Here is a 19,836-nt window from a genome sequence, read left to right as displayed (position 1 = left end):
AAAAAAAAAAAAAAAAAAAAATTACGGCTCATAGGTTTTGCTGTTTTGGGAAATCAGGAACTGCCATGGCCTATACCTAAAGAGGCAGCTGCCACCGAACCTCCTGCTTGGCAGGCTGTGTGTTGGGCTCTGCCCAGACTCAGTTCCTGCCCTCAGGTAGATTCCCTCTAGCTACGGGGGCAGAAAATGTATCATCAAGTCACCACCGGGCACAGGGGGACTGGGGGAGCCTGGTGGATGGCAGAGAGCGTGCGCCCCGCCCTGGCGGGTGGCAGGTGGAGAATGCGTCCTTGAGGGGGAGACATTAGAATGAGGCTTTGAAAGATGAGTTAGAGTTTGCAGTCAGCGTGTGAGATCGACTGAATGTGTGAAGCCCTCCTTTCCCCTCCAAGCTAGATAAAATATGCCAAGAAACATGTTTAAATTACAAAGCTGAGCCTGACAGCTAAAGCTAGCAGGGAAATTCCCAGATGCCAGAAGCAGAGAGATGAACTCAGAAAACAGAGTGGGAGCTAGAATCGAAGCCAAGTGGTGCCGAGTGTTTAGGGACCAGATAAATGTCTTCGAAGCTTGTCGCAGTATTTTTAATATAAACATTTTTATCATGAAAAAATTTAAACATACATAAAAAACAGTGAGAATAGCCCAACCAACTTCCATATAACACGTCGCCCAGATTCAGCAAAGGAACACCAGTCTGGCTCATTTTCCAGGCCTGGGGCTTCTGCATTCTAATCGTGGTGGTTCCGTTTCCAGCCAAGCTCCCTGATTCCAAGCTGTGTCCCCACGCTGGTGGGTAGTTTTCTGGTGAAGTTCCCTTTCAAGAACGGACATTTCCTACCTGGCTCTGGCCTGATGGAGAGAGCCTAGTTCCAGCCCCTGCTGCATACAGGCCTGGGCCTTCTAATTCCTTCCCCACAGAGGCCCCCTATATTTCCACGGACCCCAGCAGAAGCAAATCCCAGACCATTCCTTAGGGAATTCTTCATGATGCAGAGCCTGCATGGGACACGGGACAATCGCGACTGCAGACAAACTCAAATTCCAAATTAATAGAGCAGGCCGGGTGCGGTGGCTCAGGCCTGTAATCCCAGCACTTTGGGAGGCCAAGGTGGGTGGATCCCGAAGTCAGGAGTTTGAGACCAGCCTGACCAACATGGTGAAACCTTGGCTCTACTAAAAATACAAAAATTAGCCGGGCGTGGTGGTGTACACCTGTAATCCCAGCTACTTGGGAGTCTGAGGCAGGAGAATTGCTTGAACCCAGGAGGCAAAGGTTGCAGTGAGCCGAGATCGCACCATTGCACTCCAGCCTGGGTGACAGAGCGAGACTCCCTCTCAAAAGAAAAAAGAAAGTTAGATCTGAGGAAATCGACGTCAGTGGCACACAGAGAAGGGCAAGGGAGAACGAAGGTTGTTTATGACACTGCCTTACTCAGTGACCTGTGTGGCCCATTGGCCATGGGCTGGTGCATGGGGAGAACAGAGGAGAAGAGGCTGGACAGTGGGCAGGGTCTGACTGTGAAAGGCTTGAAGGCCAAGATAAGGCATGTGGATTTTGTCTTGGGGCAGTGGGGAGCCAGAGAAGGTTTTGGGGCAGGGCAGGTCCTTGTAAGATGTGTGTATCAGGATATTTATTCTGAGATCAAGTGTGGGAAGGGTGGCAGAGGAAGCTGAAGGCTACTTGGCTGGGGTTTGTGGGGTCATGAGGAAGTGCCAGGATGGGCACAGGGGAACGGAGGGAGAGTGGGGACAGGAAGAGCCAGCTCAGACTGAAACCAGACACTGCCTCTGCTTTAGGGAGAGTCTCCTGGCCGTTCTCCCCCCACCACCATCTTTGGCCAGCCTGGCAACCGCCTCCTGCTTCAGCAGACTTGGGTTCTGAAGGCACAGTCGGACAGCTCCTGTGGCTGTTCCTCAAGCCCCCCACACTGTTCAAGAGGTGGCCCCAAAACCTCATTCACCCTGAGGCCTGAGAGGCCAGCACAGTTTATATCCTGAGTAGAGGGATCACGGAGGAGGTGGAAGTCTGAGCATGGTGAGCTGTCACGTGCCGATGGGGCCATCTGTCCTCAGCACTCTCCCTCAGCTTGGCCAACCTGGGCTGTCCCTTGGATGGCAGAGCCTAGCCCCACCCCACCCATGCCTCCTGAGCATCCTCCCTGCCCACAGGATGTGGAGGATGGCGAGTCTTCTCCAAATAACAGGTCAGCCATGTAAAAATAGCCGTGGTTCAGTCCAGGCCGAGGCAAGGGCCCAATGCAGGGTCCAAGGCCACAGAGTGGGGGCTCAGGGATCCCCCAAGCTCAGCCCTGTCTCTCCTGCTCCAGAACGCCCTTCTGGGGTCACACAGGCCAGGCATGCCAGGAGGGTGGCTCCCCTCACCATGGACGGGGGTCCGGGGCTGCCCACCAGGACAACGAGTCCCCATGGGGATTCTGAGCTCTGGGCTGCCATGAGAGGTGGCCGGCACCTGAGGCATGCATCCGCCCGCTGTGGCTTTCTGATGGCCTCCTGCCTGAATGGCGAGGGAAGGGAGTGAGGTGCTGGCCCGAGACCCCAAGGCAGGCGAGTTGTTCTGAGTCCTCCCTCCCTCCTGCCCTGGCCCCACCCGCCAGGCCCTGGCTGCCTGCCCTGTCTCTCCATTGTCCCAGACCTGTGGGCTCAGCACACGTGAGCCGAGCGAGGGCTCCCCGCACCCTCCACAGGATGTCCTCCTGTGGAACTGCTGGGAAAGCCGCCCCTGCCAGAACCAGGGGTGGGGCCGCCAGTCTGCCCAGAAAGCTCTCCTCAAACAAACAAAGACCACGGGATTGCGGGGCGGTGGGCAGGGGAAGCTTCTAGCCTGGAGGCCCAGCCAGGCTGGTCTTTATTTTCAGCAGAGCTGCCTGCTGGCCTCTGTGTCCGCATCGGACGAGGTTCACACGGCCGAGTCTTCGCCCATCCTGTCCCTTCTGCCAGGAACGTTCTCTCTGCCCCCTCCCCGTGCCTACCCTGATTGTGTTCAGGCCCCTTCAAGGCTTGTGACCTCCTAGAGGGTCAGGAGCGGTCTTCCCTCCTGTCCATCCCGAGCAGAGGGGAGGGCGGCAATGATGGACCCCACCTCTCCCCTGACCCTGGACTGCCTTGTGCCGAGGGAAGGCACTGGGGGCAGGCAGCGGTGCGGAGAGTTCCTTCCTCATGTGCTGTCATCTGGGGCCAATTCCTCCACCTCTTGGGGCCTCAGTGACCCCAGCTGTAAGATGGGCATGGACATGGGGAGCTAAGGGCACACAAGTGCTTGGCCAAGTTCATTAGGCTGGGGCTGGTGGGTGGGGCCGGGGTGTGCCTGCCTCTGCCAGGAGTCCACCTGTGGTGCTGGGGGCTTCTGCCCATCTGAGCTAGCAGCCAGAAACCAGGGAGGGGTTGAAAGAGCCAGGAGGGGCCTGCGCTTCCTGCTCCACTGTGGGCAAGACGGGAGAATGGCCCTGACGGCCAGGGTCTGGTCGAGGTCTGGGCCACTTGGCGGGGGCTTTTTCAAGTGGCGTTGGGGGCGGTGGTTCTCTGTTGCCTTCTAAACATGAGATGCTGTCCTGCTCTTCAGAGTCCAGTCCTCCCTCCATGGCCTCCCCTCGCGCTGCCACCTCTTCAGCCTTCTCACACCATGGCCTGACCTGTCTCCTTGCTGTCCTCAAAGTGCCCTGAGCTTTCTCTGACCTTCGGAACCTCGGCGGGGACCGTCCCGCTTCCCAGCATGGCAGACTGTGGAGTGATTTCGACCAAGGGCTCTGGATTCTGCCAAATTGGGGTTTGAATTCTGGCCCAGCCACACACTAGCAGTGTGATGTCACTTCTTTTGGCCTGTATTGTCTCCTCTGTCACATGAAGAGGACAGAATGAAGTGAGGTCGTCTGTGCGTATGTCGAGGCTGCATGCCTGGGCGTTCCTGTAACAAGTGCCCCACGAATAATAAGCGCAGTTATTACGGCACTAAGCTTTATGCTTCATCCACCATTATCTGGCGTTGCTGGTAAGATCTGAAGTTTACATTTCAGTGTATATCACTGATGTTAAGTGTTCTTGTAATGGTAAACTCCTGTGCATGCTTCAGCACCCAGCTTTGACACCGCCACCTCCAGGAAGCCTCTGTTCATTATCCTGGCAGAATTTGGAGCTCCTTGCTGGTTGCTCAGCATAGGTTGTCCTTAAATGGGGCAACTTATGAACAGGATCTGCCCCTGGCCAGACACGGGGCAACTCCTCTTCTGCTTCTGTCTACTCCCCACCTGGCACAGACAGGCACAGGGAGAGCAGCTCTTCCTCCTCCCACTAATGTGTGTGAGTCCTGATGTGACTGGAAATCTCCCTCCTGCCCACGTTCTGATCTGATCTCAGGCAGGTCCTTGGAGGCAGGCCCAGCAGGAAAAATTCTTTTTCTAGATGTGAGGAAATAATTTCTGCCTTGACTAATTTAAACAAGGGCCCAGTGTTGACCAAGGCTGGCCTGCTCTGGGCAGGGTGTGGCATTAAGTACCTCCTCACATGCGCTAGCCAGTACCCAGACCAACCCTGGAGAGTTGCTATTTTTACCCTCATTTTACAGATGAGGATGTTGGCATGTTGGCGCTGGCTCAGACGGGCTCATGAGAGTCAATTGTTGACATTTCAGGAATGGTGTGTGAGCTGGTGGTTAAATACAACCATTGTTAATAACTAAATAGTATCAACTTACAATTAAATAATTAGAAACGGGGGCCGGGCACAGTGGCAGTGGCTCACACCTATAATCCCAGCACTTTGAGAGGCCAGGGTGAGCGGATCACCTGAGGTCAGGGCTTTGAGACTAACCTGACCAACATGGTGAAACCCCGTCTCTACTAAAAACATAAAATTAGCCAGGTGTGGCAGTCCCCGCCTGTAATCCCAGCTACTTGGGAGGCTGAGGCAGGAGAATCGATCGAACCCTGGAGGCGGAGGTTGCAGTGAGCCGAGATCACACCGCTGCACTCCAGCCTAGGGGACAGAGTGAGACTCCACCTCAAAAAAAAAAAAAAGATAATAACTCAAAAGCCCTCATTTCCTAATGGTTGTACTATGTTTAAGTGTTAGTGTGTTCCCATGGTGGTGACGTCTGTTCTGTTTGTGCGGCAGAAACCCCGGACAGCGTATCTGTCTCTAACTCCCATCAGTGACCCGACCCGTGTAGCTTGAACTCAGCCAGGGCAGGTGTTTACGCCGCAGAAATGAGCAACCACAGCCGGGCACGGTGGCTCACGCCTGTAATCCCAACCCTTTGGAGGCTGAGGTGGGAGGTCAGGTCACCTGAGGTCAGGTGTTTGAGACCAGCCTGGCCAACACGGCAAAACCCCGTTGCTATTAAAAATATAAAACTTAGCCAGGCATGGTGGTACGCACCTGTAATCCCAGCTTGGGAGGCTGAGGCAGGAGAATTGCTTAAACGGGAGGCGGAGGTTGCAGTGAAACACACCACTGCACTCCAGCCTGGGAGACAGAGCCTCTGAGTACAAAAAAAAAAAAAAAAAAAAAGAGCAAACATGCCGCATAAGGGTTCCTCTTGCCCCTTTTTCAGAGCCAGTTAAACGTTTTTCAGCACCCCATTGAAGGTGGGACAGAAAGGTCGTGACCTGACTGAGGTTACCGGCTGGGAGGGAGCAGAGGTGAATTTGAGCCCAGGGAGTGTCTCCCACACCCAGGTCTGTGCACCTGCAAGGGGATTCTGCTCAAGGCCTCTGGAATTAGTGGGTCTCCTTGCACACCCACCATGTACACACACTCCCTGGCCTGCTCTTGCTCGCATAAGAGAGGGGCGGTCACTCCCCCAGCCAAGTTCAGGGGGCCGTGCCTGGCCCTCTCGCCCCGCCTTCCCCTCCCTTTTCCTGCTTCCTTCCTCTCTCCCTCTTTCTCTTCTCTCAGGTCGCATCTCGCCAGGGTCTCAGGCCCACGCAGGAGCAGCCGGGCCCACGCACACATTCAGCCTGGCGGTCAGAGGCCAATGGGCTGCCTTGTCTGCCACTCCCAGTCTTTGTCTGGCCATCTGTCCGTCAGCTGTGGGACTGCCTTCCAGGGGGAGGAACAGGGAAGGGGGGGCTGCCTCGCCGTGTGACCTAGGGTCTACCCTGCCTTGCTCTGCGCCTCTTCATCCCACCTGGGACCTCCAAGGCCCCTCCCATCGCTGGCAGTGGTCTCCCGTTCAGTCTTTTAACCTCTTGTCCTGGAAGAACAAAGCCAGGTCACGGTGTGTGCTCGGCATCCCCTCAAGTCTTCCTTTGTCATCCATGGATGTCACAGTCATCACTGGGGGCTCTGAGGCCCCATGCCAGCCTCTCTGCTGTCCTCTGACATGCTGAGTGGACTCCGGCCCCAGGGCCTGGGCGCCTGCTGTTCTTCCCCCAAGAATTGCATGATTTGTTCCTTACCTCCTCCAGGTCCTGGCTGAAATATCTCCTCCTCTGACCCCTCTATTTAAAATTGTGGTGGCTGGGTGTGGTGGCTCACGCCTGTAATCCCAGCACTTTGGGAGGCCGAGGTGGGTGGATCGCTTGAGGTCAGGAGTTTGAGACCAGCCTGGCCACCATGGTGAAATCCCGTCTCTACTACAAAGACAAAAGTTAGCCAGGCGTGGTGGCGTGCACCTGTAGTCCCAGCTACGTGGGAGGCTGAGACAGGAGAATTGCTTGAACCCAGGAGGCGGAGGTTGTGGTGAGCCGAGATTGTGCCACTGTGCTCCAGCTTGGGCAACAGAGTGAGACTCCATCTCAAAAAAAAAAAAAATTGGTGGTGGTGGTGGTGAATGACAGGAGTGTAGGATGGGGGATGGATGGCAGTGTCTTCAGCCAGCAGGAAAGCCCCTGAGACGCTGGGAGCAAGGGCAGCTGTGTGATCCGGCAGGTGTGAAATGGAGTTCCAGGCCCAGTTCTGCCCTGATTTGCTGCATGACCTTGCGTAGATACCTTCCCCTCTCTGAACTTCTTTCCCAAGTAGAGTAAGGAGTGCAGTGTGGTAAAGTATAAGAAACACAGGCCCTGGAGTCAGGCAGATGGGGTCACATCCCCACTGGGACTTTTATTGCCTGTGGGATGTTGGGAAAGTCACTTTCCCTCTGTCTGTCTCCGCATCTGTGAGGTGCGAGGGGCTGGAAAGGTACATGATACGTGAGATACGGCCAGTTGCGGTGGCTCACAACTGTAATCCTCGCACTTTGGGAGGCCAAAGCAGGTGGATCACTTGAGGCCAGGCGTTCGAGACCAGCCTGGACAACACGGCCAAATCCCATCTCTACTAAAATACAAAGATTGGCCAAGTATGGTGACCCGCACCTGTAATGCCAGCTACTCAGGTGGCTGAGGCACGAGAATCGCTTGAACCCAGGAGGTGGAGGTTGCAGTGAGCTGAGATTGTGCCACTGCACGCCAGCCTGGGTGACAGAGCAAGACTCTGTCTCAAAACAATAAACAAAAGCAAATTTTAAAAAGATACATGAGATAGGACGTGCTGAGCCCCTGGCACAGTGCCTGGCATGTAGAAAGTGTTCAATAAATAGGTCTTTACTCCTTTAGAAAGTACCCAAGGCTGGGTGCGGTGGCTCACACCTGTAATCCCAGCACTTTGGGAGGCCGTGGCAGGTGGATCATGAGGTCAGGAGTTCAAGACCGGCCTGGCCAACATGGTGAAACCCCATCTCTACTAAAAATACAAAAAATAGCTGGGCGTGATGGCGCAAATCTGTAATTCCAGCTACTCGGGAGGCTGAGGCAGGAGAATTGCTTGAACCCGGGAGGCGGAGGTTGCAGTGAGCCAAGATTGTGCCACTGCACTCCAGCCTGGGTGACAGAGCAAGACTCAAAAAAAGTACCCAGAGGGCTCACCTAAAACTGGACAAACTGGGCAAACTGGACATATATTGGAAGGGATGGCGCCATGGAATCGCCTGACCTTGTAAGGCCGGTCCCGCCATCCTGGGGTGCAGGTGGGTCTGAGGTCCCCTCTCTCTGGGCTGCTTCCTCAGTCGCTTTGCCCCACAGGTACTTGGCCTTAAGCGGGTGTGAAGTGGGCCGGTAGGGTGGGGTGCAGGGCCCAGGCCGCCCCTCAAGCTCTCCTTTCCCTGCGCAGTGTTCATCTGCAGCTTCATGGTGGCCGCCCCCATCTTCGGCTACCTGGGTGATCGCTTCAACAGGAAGGTGATTCTCAGCTGCGGCATTTTCTTCTGGTCGGCAGTCACCTTTTCCAGCTCCTTCATTCCCCAGCAGGTGAGGCCCGCCCTGGCTTCTCCCCCACCCCTGTGTCCCGGGCCCTCCAGCGAGCGGTGAGTCTCACTGGCCTGTGCTCGTCCAGCCCGGGGCTTCCAGCTCCTTTTCTTGAACCCCAGCATCTTCCCAGTGCAGAGGGACGAGGTGGTCTTCGGGCACTTTCACAAAACAGCCCTGCTGCTGGGGCCTTCCCCATGCTGGTCCGACCAGAGAGACTTGCAGCCCGAGTGGCCTCCTGACTCCTTCTGAGTGGCCGTCTGACTTGGGATGGATGCAAAGAATAAGTCTGGCCTAGGAGTGAGGGCCTGGGTTCTAGTCCTGGCTCTGCCATTACCTGGCTGTGTGACCCTGGGGGAGTCACTACCCCTCTCTGGTTCTTGCTCAGTTTGTGCTTGGTCTGATGACCAGCTAACTTCTTGGGTTGACGTTCCAGAGAAGCAAACATCAATTCCACACAAAGAAGCATTCCCTCATTTAGCTCTCCCAGGCCTTGACTTGACTATCCCAACTTTGTTGCCGACTCAGCTTTGTGGCCTGAAGAAACTTACTCTTAATCTCTCTGAGCCTCGGTTTCCTCATCGTTAAAATGGGGATGATGCTTCCCAACTTGAAGGTTTCCTGTGAGAAGTAGCTGAGCTGTGAAGGGCCAGGCCCTGGAACACGCCCGTGTTCATGCAGTCCCTGTTTCTGCTCTTTCTCCCGAAGATGAGCCTGTTGCCTTATGAGATAGTGAGTTTCCCATCTCTAGGTGCATTCAAGCAGAGAGGAGCAATCACATGACGGCTGCTGTAGAGAAAGATGGTGGAAGAAGGGGAGAATATGATCTGTGTTCAAGGGGCTTTCAGTATAGCCCTGTCCTTGGGAGCACCCGGGCTTTGGGGCAGGAAGATTTGATGGGAGCTTCTGTGCTCAGAGCCTTCAAGAGGTGCAGAAAGTGTCCTCACTAAAGAGACAGCTGTCTCTTAAAATCCATGGGGTCAGGGAAGGCTTCCTGGAGGAGGTGGTATTTGAGCTAGGCAGGCAAGACTGGGAGATTAGGACTTTTAGTGAAGGCATCATGGACAGAGGGAGCCAACCCACGGATGCAGAAATTGTGCAGTGTATTCAAAGAGTGACATTGGGCCGGGCGCAGTGGCTCACACCTGTAATCCCAGCACTTTGGGAGGCTGAGGTGGGTGGACCACCTGAGGTCAGGAGTTTGAGACCAGCCTGGCCAACATGGTGAAACCCCATCTGTACTAAAAATATAAAAATTAGCCAGGCATGGTGGTGTGCGCCTGTAATCCCAGCTACGTGGGAGGCTGAGGCAGGAGAATCGCTTGAATCCGGAAGGCGGAGGTTGCAGTGAGTGGAGATTGTGCCACTGCACTCCAGCCTGGGTGACGAGAGCAAAACTCCATCTCAAAAAAAAAAAGAAAAGAAAGATTGAGGATTGCATTTTCACTGCAAAGGAAGTGGGGACTGGGTCATGGAGAGCCTTGAATACCAGGCTTGAGGGTCTGGGCTTCCTTCTGTGGCAGTGCTGAGCTCTGGAAAAGTTTGAAGATCAATGGCCGGGTCAGATGTGGGTGGATAGAGGGGACATTGGAGGGAGGGCAGAGAGAATCGGCAGGTTTTCCAGCGACATCCTTGCTTCATGTGGCAGCGTCACGGAGGAGGGTCAGGTCAGGTGAGCTCCAGACCCAGGATGGGAAGTGAAAAATAAGGACTGGGCCGGGCGCGGTGGTTCACGCCTGTAATCCTGGCACTTTGGGACGCTGAGGTGGGTGGATTGCCTGAGCTTAGGAGTTCGAGACCCCCTGGGCAACACAGTAAAACCCTATCTCTACTAAAATATAAAAGAAATTAGCTGGGCATTGCAATGTGCGCCTATAGTCCCAGCTACTCAGGAGGCAGAGGCAAAAGAATCGCTTGAACCTGGGAATGCAGAGGTTGCAGTGAACCCAGATCGTGCCACTGCACTCCAGCCTGTGTGACAGAGCAAGACTCTCTACAGANGAAAAAAAAAAAAAAAGGACTGGATCAGAAATCTCTAGGGCCCCTCAGGGCCTTGTCTTGCCCCTGGCCAGGCCCCTGGTCACCAACCTCTGGGGCTGCCCCTGGGACTGACCAGTGAGTTGAGGCCATCTTGCCAGGCCTGGGCCTACCTCTGGGTGTGTGGAAGGGGAGGGAGGGTTGGTGAAGGAGATGAGCAGAGGCACAGAGAGAAACAGGTCACCCCCAGTGAATCTAGAAATCCACGGCAGTCACAATTTGCGTCCCATGGGGGTTTTAGACCTCGGCCATGTGGTTCTGAAGTTAATTTGGCAGAGAAAATGCCCAGGAGCCGCCAAGAACATTGCGAAAAATTAACAGCGAAAGGGGATTTGCCTCCCGGTTATGAAAATGCAGCTATTCTGACCCAAACAGCAGCGCCGTGGACTAAGAGCCACGCGACAGAGTCCTCATTTCCGTGGGGATTTCGTGGAGGATGACAGCTGCATCTGAGACAGGTGGCTTGGGAGGAACTCTCTCTCCATCTGGATTGAAAGAAGAGTTTGGTCTGTATTTCAAACCACACTGCAGAATAAAGTCCAGAGAGGAGAGAGTAAAGCAAGAAGCAAGCTCTTAAAATCTAGGACTATACATCAGTAAGAAAAAGACAAATAACACAGCAGAAATTGGGCAAGGGATAGTTACAGACAGCTTCAGAAGACACCCAAACGGCCAATAAATGTAGGAAGAGACAGTGCTCAGCCTCTCCAGTGATGGGGAAATGCAAATGAGAGCAGTGAGGTACCGTTTCACACCCGTGGCATTGGCGACAATTACAAAGTCTGACAATACCAAGTGTTATCAAAGCTGTGAGGACTTGGGGACTCCAGCCCTGCCGCTGGGAGTGTAAATGGGTAGAGTCTCTTTAGAGAGTGAAATGGCAGGATATTATAAAACTCGCTGTATCTCCCACGGCCCAGCCCTCTACTTGGGTATATACCCAAAAGAGAAACTCCAGCTCGTGGACACATGCACGTAAGAAGGTTCATTGCAGCACTGTCATAGCAAAAAAATATATAGGAAGCAATCTAAATGGCTGTCACTGGCTACACAGATAAATGATGTATGTCTTTTTTTTTTTTTTTTTTTTTAGACAGAGTTTCGCTCTCACTCTTGTCGCCCAGGCTGGAGTGCAATGGCACAATCTCAGCTCACTGCAACCGCTGCCTCCTGGGTTCAAGTGATTCTCCTGCCTCAGCCTCCCAAGTAGCTAGGATTACAGGTGCCCGCCGCCACACCCAGCTAATTTTTGTATTTTTAGTAGAGATGGGGTTTCACCGTCTTGGCCAGGCTAGCCTCGAACTCCTGACCTCAGGTGATCCACCCACCTGAGCCTCCCAAAGTGCTGGGACTACAGGTGTGAGCTACTGTGCCCATCCCGGTGAGACTCTTGACAGCAAATGAACTAGATCTTGATTCATCAGCATAAACGGGTTTCAAAAAGATAAGAATGTGGGGCGAAAGGAGGTTACAGGATAAGACGCATGGAAGGTTTCCTTTTACGTTCATTTTATTTTTAAATGTTGTTTGTTTTGAGATGGAGTTTTGCTCTTTCGCCCAGGCTGGAGTGCAATGGCTCAATCTCGGCTCACTGCAACCTCTGACACCCCCTACACTCCCTACCCCGGGTTCAAGTGATTCTCATGCATCAGCCTCCTGAGTCGCTGGGATTATAGGCACCCACCACCATGCCTGGCTAATTTTTATATTTGTAGTAGAGATGGGGTTTTGTCATGTTGGTCAGGCTGGTCTCGAACTCCTGACCTCAGGTGATCCACCCATCTTGACTTCCCAAAGTGCTGGGATTACAGGTGTGAACCATCATGCCTGCCTTAAATGTGTTTCACTGTGCTTCGTCGCCTAGGCTGATATGCAGTGGTGTGATCATAGCTCACTTCAGACTTGACCTCCTGGGCTCCACTGACCCTCCTGCCTCAGTCTCCTAAGTAGCTAGGACTACAGGTGTGCACCTTGATGTCCTGCTGATTTTTTTTTTTTATTTTTAGAATTTTGTAGAGACGAGGTCTCGCTATGTTATCCAGGCTGGTCTCGAACTCCTGGCCTTAAGCAATCCTCCTGCCTCAGCCTCTCAAAGTGCTGGGATTACAGGCGTGAGCCCCTGTGCCCCGCCTCACACAGAGGGCCAGGCGTGGTGGCTCATGCCTGTAATCCCAGCACTTTGGGAGGCCGAGGTGCCTATAATCCCAGCTCCTTAGGAGGCTGAGGCAGGAGCATCCTTGAATCCGTGGGGGCAGAGGTGGCAGTGAGCCAGGATCGCACCACTGCACTCCAGTGATACTCCGTCTCAAAAAAATAAATAAATAAATAAAATGCAAAAGAGACAAATGACCCCACAGAAAAACAGGCCAAGGCTGTGGGCAGGTGATCCCAGGAAGAGAAACAGAGGTGAGGAGCTAAGGGCAGCTGGGGACATAGGAAGAGCGAGAGGGAGAAAGAGAGACCAGCATGAGGGGTCAGAGATGGGCCAACCCAGGCAGCACCCGGGATCACAGCCAGCTGGGGGCGAGGTGAGCAGACGGAGGGAAGTCAGGGAGCCCCCGGCGAGGGCTGGATGTGGGCAATGCTGGCCAGATGGGTGGTCAGGGTGGGGCTGGGGAACGATGACCAGGCTGGGTTGTCAGGCCTCGGGCAGCTGGGGACAGGAGGGGACAGGTCCACATCAAAGGGTCGAGCCACCAGCAGCTGGCAGGGCCCCACCCTTCCCCGCTGAGCCAGACTTTGCCCTTTGATGTGTGCAGGAGGAGGGGCTCTGGGGCCCCTGGGCTTCCCTGCCCACTCCCGACTCACACTGGGCCCGCAGCGCTGCCAGAGTTGGCCCAGTCACCCGGCTTGGGAGAGGGACAGAGTGAAGTGTGGTGGCTTGAGGCTCCCGAAGTGCAGTCAGAACTAGGGAGCAGGTCTCCTAGTTGGTGGAGAGCCAACACCTAGGCTTGTGTCCCCAGAGCTTATGGGGGCAGAAGGGTCTGCCTGGGCCATACCACTCTCAAGCTGGGATCGTCTTGTCCCATCCCAGCGTGGGCCAGCCAGGCCCCGTCAGACCCACTATACAGAGGGGCAAACTGAGGCCCGGAGTGGCTGGGGAGGTCGTTTATACAGAGGTGCAGCCCACCAGCACCCTTACCCTTCTCTCCCCTGGCTCCTGGGCCCTGCCAGGGGAGGGGCCAAAGCGGGAAGCAGAGAGGAGAGGGAGAGAGCGGGCAGCCGGTCCCCAGCATCTGCCACCCCTCCCCACAGTACTTCTGGCTGCTGGTCCTGTCCCGGGGGCTGGTGGGCATCGGCGAGGCCAGCTACTCCACCATCGCGCCCACCATCATCGGCGACCTCTTCACCAAGAACACGCGCACGCTCATGCTGTCCGTCTTCTACTTCGCCATCCCGCTGGGCAGGTGAGAGCTGAGACACCGGGGTCTGGCTGAGGATCTGGGGAAGGTTCCCTGCACCCTCAGGGAACTCAATAGGTGGATGGTCAGCCTTTGAGAAACGCCTGGACCCGCTCCCTGGCCAGCTGGCTGGGTGGTGAGGGTGGGCACTCCCTGTCCCCAGCCCGTCTCTGCTCAGCCTGACGTGTGTCTCTTCTCTGCAGCGGCCTGGGCTACATCACTGGCTCCAGCGTGAAGCAGGCAGCCGGAGACTGGCACTGGGCCTTGCGGGTAAGGTGTATGTCCCTTCCCTCCACAAGGACACCCTCCAGTGCAGACCTCGCCCCAGGGTTGCCCAGAGATGGAACCCAGGCTAGGACGTAGGCCTCCAGGATTCCTCCCCAGCTGCCTGGACCCTGAAATCCCTGCCCTTCCAGATTAGTGCAGATCAAGGTGTCAGAATGCTCAGGCATGCGGGGAGCCACACACAGTCCTGCCGCCCTCAGGGCCCCCAGGCTGAGGGTTGGAATCTCCCGCCCGGGAGTCCCAGGTTGAGAACCAAGGATTCTCCCACCATGTCAGGAAATTCCAGGTCCATGGTGGTGCTTCCTGCCTCGAGCCCTGGCGCTGTGCTAGGGTAAGGCTGGGACAAGACCTCTGCGTGGGGGCCCCAGGGTCTGGAGTCACTTCCTGTCTCACTGGGTTTGGGGCAAGTTACCGAGGCCCCAGGACAGTGCAATCGGAGGAAACAGAGGCCCCCAGTGTCTCGGAGGAGCGGAAGCTTAAGACAAAGTGTTTTTTCCTAAAAGCAGGAAGGAAGCGGCCTCCGTGGAATTTCTTAATGGGGGGCGAGAGGGAGGTGGCACGCAGAGGAACTCCCCAACCCAGGGGCTCCCAGTCCCGGGGGCGCGAGGGGAGACTGTTCTGAGGGGCTGGTGGGACGGAATCCAGGCCGCCAGGATGTCACCCTCCCATCCGGAGAGAAACCTGGGGCCTTGAGGTTCTCTTCTGGAAAATGGGCTGGACACAGGGAAGACCCAAAAGGGCTGGTGAGCCTCTTCCTGTGGGGCCTGTATGGGCCACCCCCCTAAATGCCAGTCCACCTGGCCTGTCAGTCAGATGCTCCACGCCCAGACAGCACCTTCCCGGTGCCCTGTGGCTGAGGAACCTATGTTGGGAACCTGCCTCAGGAATTCTCTCCTCGCTCAAAGTCGTCATCCCATCTGGCTACCTACTTCTCTCTCATTCGTCCATCCGTCTGTCCATCCATCTGTCCGTCCGTCCGTCTGTCTGTCTGTCCATTCATCCATCTGTCCATACATTCATATATCGATTCATCCCTCCCTCCCTCCTTCCCTCCCTCCCTCCCTCCTTCTGTTCTCCATCCATCTCTTCAGCCATCTCTCCTCTGTCCATCCACACACTGCTCCACTTACCCACCCCTTCTTCTTCCTCCAGTCTGGCTTCCCTGCACCTTCCCCGCTCCGGTCCTGCCCCTGGTCTGGAAGGTCCATCTCAAGTCCCCAGCCCCTTGACTGACCTCAGCCCCGGGTTTTCTCAGCAGCCCAGTTAGGAAGTCTGGGCAGACCCCAGCTCAGAGGAAAGGCTTGTGGCCTGGAGAAGGCGCGGTTTGCCTGAGACCCCCCTTCTGCAGCAGAGACGAGGCTGGCCAGGCCCTGGTGTCCTTACTTCCTGCTCCCTGACAGGTGTCCCCTGTCCTGGGCATGATCACAGGAACGCTCATCCTCATCCTGGTCCCAGCCACTAAGAGAGGCCATGCCGACCAGCTTGGGGACCAGCTGAAGGCCCGGACCTCATGGCTCCGAGATATGAAGGCCCTGATCCGGAAGTGAGTACGGCTGGGAAGGGCCTGGTGGGCGGGGTGCGGGTGCTGAGGTGAGGGGGGCTTTCCCTGCAGGGCAGCCCCCCGCACCCTCAGCCGGACACCCGCCAGTTCTGCTGTCTCAGTGCTGGGAGGGACGTTTTGGCCCCAAAAATCTATTATTTCTGCAGCCTGAATCCTCACCCCTGGGGCCTGTAAGACGAGGCATTTGGGGCCTTCTGTCCCTCCAATGCACGGGGCTGCCTGTGGGAGCTGGGGGAGGTCCCTCAGCTCAGTGCCACTGCCTGGCCTCTTCCCAGCCGCAGCTACGTCTTCTCCTCCCTGGCCACGTCGGCTGTCTCCTTCGCCACAGGGGCCCTGGGCATGTGGATCCCACTGTACCTGCACCGAGCACAAGTCGTGCAGAAGACGGCGGAGTCATGCAGCAGCCCGCCCTGCGGGGCCAAGGACAGGTGGGGCCCCGTGGGTTGGGACCTCGGATAGGAGGGCCCCTCAGCCTGAGCCCTGACCCCCCTCAACTCACGCCCCCATCCTCTGTCCCCACAGCCTCATCTTTGGGGCCATCACCTGCTTTACGGGCTTCCTGGGCGTGGTCACGGGTGCGGGAGCCACACGCTGGTGCCGCCTGAGGACCCAGCGGGCCGACCCCCTGGTGTGTGCCGTGGGCATGCTGGGCTCTGCCATCTTCATCTGCCTGATCTTCGTGGCTGCCAAGAGCAGCATCGTAGGGGCCTATGTGAGTGCGGTGCGGGGAGGGGTGCTGGGGGAGCTGGGCCTGGGCCACGAGAGGGTCTGGAATGGGAAATTTGGTCTGACTTGTGGGACGGTCCCTTCCCTCGGGAGGCTCCTGTTCTCTGGCTGCCCTGCCCATCCCTGGCCTGTTGGGGCCTCTGGGTGCCTTGGGGCCGTGGGCATGGCTTGAAGTCTCTGGACGGCCCATGAATGGATGCAGGCCCTGGGGGGGATGTGAGGTTTTGTGGGCTCCCCGCCAGCAGCCAGTGTGTAGGGAGCAGCCTGTGGCTGCTGTGGGGGGAGGGTCCCCTGATGATTGCTTTGCTCTCTCCTGGGCAGATCTGTATCTTTGTCGGGGAGACACTGCTGTTTTCCAACTGGGCCATCACCGCCGACATCCTCATGGTGAGCCAGGCAGGCCGAGGTCACCTTGTACAGCTGACCCAGGCCTCGACCTCACAGGGGCGGCTGGGAAGGGCGGGTGAAGGGGCGGGAGAGCTGTTGGGGGTGGGTGGGAAGGCAGGCCTGCCAGGACGGTGAAGCCAGCGGCAGGGAGGGGATCAGAGTTTGGGGTCTGCGTCTGGACAGGGCCAGGAAGCAGAGGGCTGGGTGGGCAGAGCGAGATGTGGGGACTGGGTGGGGAGGGGTGTCTCGAGGCTCAGGTTAGTGTCTGGGAGGCTGGCAGTGCCAGGCTGGCACCGAGGTACCGCTGCCTGCCAGCACTCCTCCCCCCGGGTCTGAGTGTTCATGGGCTCTGCCCCTCCTTGCTCAGCCTGGCTCCCAGGCGCGCCTGCCCGAGTGCCTGTGGCTGGGGCTGGCGGACAGAGGCCGTCTTCACGGGGCCAACAATGGGCTCCAGACCAGCCAGCCGGGGACAAAGGGCTGTCTGAGCGGCCAGCAGGGGCTTGTGTCCCTGGGTGGGGATGGGAGCACCCTGGGAGGAGCCAGGAGGGGCTAGGAACTCGTGGCCGTCTGGGGGTGGCAGGGGTGTGACACTTGGTCCCGTGCCCAGGGATCAGCCTGGCCAGGGTCGGCAGGGGACAGGGGAGTGTGTCTGGGAGGTGTCAGGGCAGGCTCTGGGGCAGACGGAGGAAGGACTCATGGGTGGACCTTCAGGGTGCTCAGGGTCGGGTGCCCAGTGTGGGATAGCCCAGGAGATGAGTGTGCCAGGCACCGCGGCCCTGCTGGCTTCTGTGCTTTGGGAAGCCTGCCTTGCCCACCCCGAGCCTCCTGGTGAATCCACTTTCCCTGGGCTGTCTCTCTGTCCCCCTGAGTCCATGGGCTGGGGTGGTGGTGGGAAGGTCTGATGCGGCTTTGAGCCTCAGCACGGAGCCAGGCAGTGGCAGGGGTGGGCTGGGGTCGCTGCCCAGGCCCAGCGTGAAGGGAGGAGTGAGTCTGTGCAGATCAAGTTACCTTGGTGCTGGCCAGGACCCCTCCTCCCCTGCCTCCACCACCCCCGGGGGAGCCCCTGACGGCTGCCGGCAGGGTCAGGGTCCCCGGGAAATTGTGTCCCAGTTTATTCCGTGTCAGTGGCTGGAAACGAGGCCACTCCGTTTAACCAGATTCAGGCCTTTTTCCACCCGCCCCCACCTCTCCTGCAATGGGGTGCCCATGGGTGCTGGCTGCTGATGCCCACTAAGGCTGGCACTCCAAAGAGGTGAGGCAGCTGGAGCTCAGGGCACAGGGGCTTGGGGCACCCACAGAGCTGGCCATGCCTGTCCCGCCCCCCGCCCCAGCCCCTCCTGACTCTGGCCTGCCCCGCTTTGAAGCACGCCTCCTGTGGCTCGGGCCTGCTTGGACTGATGGGGCCTAGGGCCCAGCAATACCTGGCATTCAGTGCTGAGGTGCCCACGGGTGTGAGCAGAGGCTCTTCCAGGCAGGGGCCTGCCTCACCAGCTCCCATCCCAGGTGTCAGGGAGGGGAACCAAGATGGGTCTTTAGCTTGATGGGAGTGAGGACAAATGGTCCCAGCTGGGGTTCGGGTTCCCCTGGAACATGTGCCTCTCTGGGCCTCAGTGTGTCCGTGACTATGGGCCAAGGGCAGAAGCCACGACAGCCTGGTCTCAGGAACGGAGCAAGAGCCGAGCAGGGGAGGTGGCGGTGTGGCCGCTCTCGACGGCTCGGAGGGCTCTGGGCTAATGGCCTCTGGTGACTGGCACCTGGGCAGCCCCCAAATTACTTTCCCTTGGCTGCAAGTAGCTGAGAGGAAGGTGAAGATTCCCATTTCTGAGGGGCATCCCGGGGGCACAGCAGGTTTGAGGGCAATGACGCTTTCGGTCTGGGGCAGGTGGCACTGGTCTGGGCTGGAGGTGGGGAAGCCCCTGGGGCTGCGGGGGTGACTGAAGCTGTGTGTGGGTGGAGGGGCTCAGGGAGGAGAGGGGTGGCTGGCGGGGAGGAGGGCAGGGTCCAGGGGGGAGAGGAGGGAGTCTGAGGGTGTGGGGCTTCGGAGGTGCCAGGCCCGGGGTTGGGGCTGGCTCCTCGCCGACCTGCCCGCCTCTCCCGCAGTACGTGGTCATCCCCACCCGGCGCGCCACGGCCGTGGCCTTGCAGAGCTTCACCTCCCACCTGCTGGGGGACGCCGGGAGCCCCTACCTCATTGGCTTTGTGAGTTGCCCTAGGAGGGGGTTGGCCTGGGGAGGCTGAGGGCTCCGGGGGCTGTGCCCTGACACCCGCCCCCACATCCTCGCAGATCTCAGACCTGATCCGCCAGAGCACCAAGGACTCCCCGCTCTGGGAGTTCCTGAGCCTGGGCTACGCGCTCATGCTCTGCCCCTTCGTCGTGGTCCTGGGGGGCATGTTCTTCCTCGCCACGGCGCTCTTCTTCCTCAGCGACCGTGCCAAGGCTGAGCAGCAGTGAGTGGGGCTGAGGGGAGGCTGCTGGGGAGCCCTGCTCGGGGGTGGCGGAGGGGAGACCTGGGTGCACCCAGTGTGTGGCCTGGTGGCTGGGGTCCAGTCCCTGGGCCTCCCCGTGCCTGTGGATCTCAGCGCCAGCATCGGCCTGGAGCTGTGGGGGCCACGGGGGTGTCCGGTGGGTCCAGGCTTGGACTTGGTGGTTTTCGAGGCTGGGACCCCTCCCCCTTCCCTTTCCTCTCACCTTCTGACTTCTTTCTTCTTTCCTCTTCACTCCTCTCTCTCTCCTCTCCCCACCCCTGGGCTCTCCCACCTCCCCCTGGGGCTGACGAGGTCCCTGCCCAGCACCTCCGGTCAGCTGGCCCCCACGACGCGATGTGCCAGAGCAGTGCCCGGGCCCGGCCCCTGCTGACGCGCCACCCTGACCCCCGCCCGTCTCTCCCCCAGGGTGAACCAGCTGGTGATGCCGCCCGCATCTGTGAAAGTCTGAGGTGGTGAGTGCAGGCAGGGAGGCCCTCGGGAAGGGGGAAGGCCAGGGCTAGGTGACAGGGAGCACTCTTCCTCTGGAGTCCCCTTCCTGCCCCAGCACCTCCCACCAACCCTGGGCTTGGACTCTGATGGTGCCAGAATTCACTGATGGAACCATGGGTCAGGGCTCCCGCTTCCAGTAAATAGCTCCCCCTTCCTTCCTTCCAAGGGCTGGGTGGGGCCTGGCCAGAACTCCCCACTCTATCCGGACTTCCGCCCTCCC

The 19,836-nt window shown here is 57.8% G+C and overlaps 1 protein-coding gene across 8 annotated transcripts in view; it reads left to right on the top strand.

The window, feature by feature from the left end:
- Positions 1 to 19,836, top strand: part of SPNS2 (sphingolipid transporter 2) — a 39,500-nt gene that overhangs the window by 17,896 nt on the left and 1,768 nt on the right. Inside the window, exons 3-12 of one of the 8 annotated variants that reach the window (XR_005197378.1) lie at positions 8,110 to 8,246; positions 13,536 to 13,687; positions 13,885 to 13,951; positions 15,367 to 15,509; positions 15,856 to 15,955; positions 16,050 to 16,239; positions 16,575 to 16,640; positions 18,741 to 18,839; positions 18,925 to 19,088; positions 19,533 to 19,579. Coding sequence is in view for 6 of the 8 variants with exons in the window: in XM_037732689.1 (XP_037588617.1) it covers positions 8,110 to 8,246; positions 13,536 to 13,687; positions 13,885 to 13,951; positions 15,367 to 15,509; positions 15,803 to 15,955; positions 16,050 to 16,239; positions 16,575 to 16,640; positions 18,741 to 18,839; positions 18,925 to 19,088; positions 19,388 to 19,579 (1,363 nt within the window). In the remaining 2 variants the exon portion in view is untranslated. Of the gene's footprint in view, positions 1 to 8,109; positions 8,247 to 13,535; positions 13,688 to 13,884; positions 13,952 to 15,366; positions 15,510 to 15,802; positions 15,956 to 16,049; positions 16,240 to 16,574; positions 16,641 to 18,740; positions 18,840 to 18,924; positions 19,089 to 19,387; positions 19,580 to 19,836 lie in introns of those variants that run through there. The other 7 variants (XR_005197377.1, XM_037732689.1, XM_037732688.1 and 4 more) reach the window with 7 other exon arrangements.

The sequence above is a fragment of the Cebus imitator genome, unplaced genomic scaffold, assembly GCF_001604975.1.
Source record: "Cebus imitator isolate Cc_AM_T3 unplaced genomic scaffold, Cebus_imitator-1.0 Scaffold464, whole genome shotgun sequence".
Classification (NCBI taxonomy): domain Eukaryota; kingdom Metazoa; phylum Chordata; class Mammalia; order Primates; family Cebidae; genus Cebus; species Cebus imitator.
Note: the sequence above shows the minus strand (reverse complement) of the source record. Positions and strands in the feature narration are given on the sequence as shown.